Source organism: Dreissena polymorpha, chromosome 8 (genome assembly GCF_020536995.1).
Source record: "Dreissena polymorpha isolate Duluth1 chromosome 8, UMN_Dpol_1.0, whole genome shotgun sequence".
In the NCBI taxonomy this organism is placed as follows: Eukaryota; Metazoa; Mollusca; class Bivalvia; order Myida; family Dreissenidae; genus Dreissena; species Dreissena polymorpha.
This window is the reverse complement of record NC_068362.1, coordinates 34,189,983-34,193,438: the sequence shown is the minus strand read 5'-3', so window position 1 is coordinate 34,193,438 and position 3,456 is coordinate 34,189,983. Positions and strand designations below refer to the sequence as shown.

The 3,456-nt window shown below is 31.9% G+C and overlaps 1 protein-coding gene across 3 annotated transcripts in view; it reads right to left on the bottom strand.

Moving 5' to 3' along the window:
- Window positions 1–1,234: 1,234 nt before the first annotated feature.
- LOC127842231 (uncharacterized) overlaps window positions 1,235–3,456 on the bottom strand; it is a 4,387-nt gene continuing 2,165 nt past the window's right edge. For 2 of the 3 annotated variants that reach the window (XM_052371647.1, XM_052371649.1), the window contains exons 4-5: window positions 3,282–3,456; window positions 1,235–2,643 (exon numbers count right to left, since the gene is read on the bottom strand). The exon at window positions 3,282–3,456 is cut by the window's right edge and continues 7 nt beyond it. In XM_052371647.1, the coding sequence (XP_052227607.1) occupies window positions 3,285–3,456 (172 nt within the window). In that variant the 3' untranslated portion in view covers window positions 1,235–2,643; window positions 3,282–3,284. Of the gene's footprint in view, window positions 2,644–3,276 lie in introns of all 3 variants that reach the window. The other variant, XM_052371648.1, reaches the window with a different exon arrangement.

Here is a 3,456-nt window from a genome sequence, read left to right as displayed (position 1 = left end):
ACCGTCTAGTGTAATAATAGAATAATATTAATGTGTTTTTTAATCACGACAGCCTAATAATGTATTTAACTTACTGCAACTATTCCGAAAATTATTAAATCAATAAAATACTGATACACTCCGAACGTAAATGAACGTTCATCTACAATCCCTCGTTCATTTTTATGCCCCCGAAGGAGGGCATATAGTGATCGCACTGTCCGTCTATCCGTCCGTCTGTCTGTCTGTGCGTCACACTTTGCATTTAGGTTTCGAAAAATGCTCATGACTTCTATGTCGCTTCAGATGTAACCTTCATATTTGGTATGCATGTGTATATGGTCAAGGCCTTGTTGACCCCTTTGACCTTGACCTTGAACTTAGGGTCCGCGTTAAGGTTTCAAAATATGCGTATAGGTTTCGAAAAAGCCTTTTTCGGGGGCATATGTCTTCCTATGGAGACAGCTCTTGTTATACTTTTCATTATAACGAGAACGTTACATAAATGAATTTTCCCCCCTCCATGGCTTATTACTCTCATTGATGAGTTATACGCGGGGTTTTAACTTAATTTGATTGGGATGATGAGGAGGTTCAATCAAAGAAGGCTTTAATTAGCTTCTTAACGATAATGCATACTTAGTTCAAATAATGTAAATATAATGTTACATGAGACGTGCATTATTCACGGATTACATTTTAGTCTTTATACGTTGGAATGATCTATAGTGTGTACTGATAGAAACTAATTATATGGGACAGAACAGGTCACCAAACATATATTATAAAGAATAAAGTCGGATACATAAGAATGTAAATCATTTAAAAATTATTTAAGTGCCGCAACACTGAATATGCTAGGAGTAAACAGGTTTATATGTGTTAGCCACATAAAGGCAAATATAAATTGGAAGATAACCACTTATATAGTTTTCCTTATTTTTAAACACAGACACACGTCGCTTTATAAAGACCACGTTATACACGCACACAATTATTTTGAGTGTAAGCATTACAAATAATTGGTTTCAGGTGTGTTTTATTTATTGCCAACAAAAATAATCATTTATAGGAAATGTGTACATGAATAAGTGATATATATTCTGAAACTTTATTACAAGAGTGCGTAAATATTAATTACAATGAATTGTGGTATTTTCTTTTTTTGTTTTTCGTCTCCGAATACATGCGTGTCATTTGCAGTTACAAGATAATTAGTGTTAAGAGTTCCACCGTTCAAGATGTAGAAACGAGATATGCGTCTTAAATTTTATTCGTTGACGATTCTATAAAAACAAATACAATACAATACAGTCAAACATACAAAAACATTAAAAATCTTATGTAAATAAAATAATTCAAACAATCGCGCTCTCGTAATAATAATAAATACAAAAGTACATATACAATATAAATACCAACAATATAATTACCGACATTAATTATTCCATACTCGCAAAGGCCTCACACTTAAAACAATTCCAAACTTAGCTGATATTTACGTAAATCAACAATAACAGTAAATGACATCGGATGCGTAAATGTATTAGTCGCCTACGTTTCAAATTCAAACGACCCAGCATTACATACACATCGTACACATTATTTCGCACATGTACACATCTCTGTCATATAATAAACGAAGCACACGCACCCAAAGGAATCGACGTGATATCAAATGTATTGGAAAAACATAATTGATAATTCAACATTGTTTAAAGCATTATACACGTGTATCAACGTTTATGCAACATATATAGCAATTAATTTTATACAAACATGTACACAATTATTTTATACACATGAATGCTAAAACGGACATGCAAAATACCATACGGAAAACACACAACATCCCATATAATCACAACCAAATCAAACAATCAAAAGTTGAAACAAGAGAGAACAAATAAAGTATACGTTGGAGAGAAATACTTATGTGCAATACAATTTTAATAATGGTATATAGGTTAAGATTTTAACAGTGTTGATGTTTTTATTCAATATATAAACCAATGATGTTAATATTCACCAGCTATATAATAATCTGCCTGTAACATGTTTGTCACTTGATCAAAAACTACATCCTTAATAATAACCCTGGTGTAATTTGCTCTAAACTATTTTGCATGAACATGAAATACTTTTTTTAATACATGATGAACCACTCAGTTAAGGTATATATTATTATTTAGTAGTGGTTCTTCACTTAGTTAAAATATGTTAAAATTAAAACGGGACCCTAAAACAAAATGACACGCAACCACAAATATGTTTAAAATTGTTTCTATACGAAGCATACATTATCTTGAAACATAGTTTTGCTTCAATACCGTAAGTATGTTACTAATTCATTTATGCATTTATCTATATCACAAGGCACACAAAAGAGACACATTTTGTAGAATAGATAAGTATTTCTGACTTCGTTTTAGATCTTTGGTCAACAGATGTTCACGTTAATTTAGCTTATCAGTAAACACAAAGAGAAAAGAAGAGATAAAACATTAACATGTTATTTGAAGATCCGATATAAAATACACCAGTTTTTTAAACAAATATTGGCGCAACACATTTGTGTATATATCGTTTTCATATTTTATACAAATGCACGTGTTCTTTCCATCGAGCGGTGATTTGTTCCATATATAATTCTGGATAAAACTCCTGAAACATACAGTTTGCTATTATTGCAAATATATCAAATAACTTCTTTTTTTATGCTTTTCGGTTGTATATAGAGAATTATCAGTGAAATAAAACTAGTATTTTACTCTTTTAAACAGTGAAAAATAACAGTGAAAAATATCGATATTTTTCACTGCTTTTACTGTGAAATGACGTCATGATTTCGACAAAATGACGTCATAAATCCAGTGAAATTATCCAGTTAAACTCTTTTACAATGTACATTAACGGTGAAAAAAGCATAAAATAAAAATAAAATGTGTTGGATTCGATGGAAAATTGATTTTAATTCACTCGTGATCATAATGGCTGAGCCACTCGTGAAAATATTATTGTATATGATCACACGTGAAATAAAATCGAATCCAACAAATATCCTCTATATAAGTATATAAATATCTATATAAGTATGACACACGAGCGCACATATTAATATAAAATATAACAACATTCTCATTGCGAGCGAATGTTGATAACACTAGTTATGATACACTTGATTTAGACATTAATTTAACACGTACATCTATTACTACTACATATAAACCGGCAGACAATGTAGATTACTTCATACACAACGCATATTTATGTTTATCAACAATACGCCTAACATACCTCACCTATTATTGTCCATATTGCTTGCCCAGCTCCATAATCAGGTTGGCCACCCAGGCGCTTCCCATCTTGCCCATGAGCTGCACCGCTTGAGAGAGTGCGAATGTGAAGCCCTCCAGGTCTGCAGCAAGATACTCGCCATTGTGAAAGTCGTCTCCACAATTCCAGGTCCATGAAATA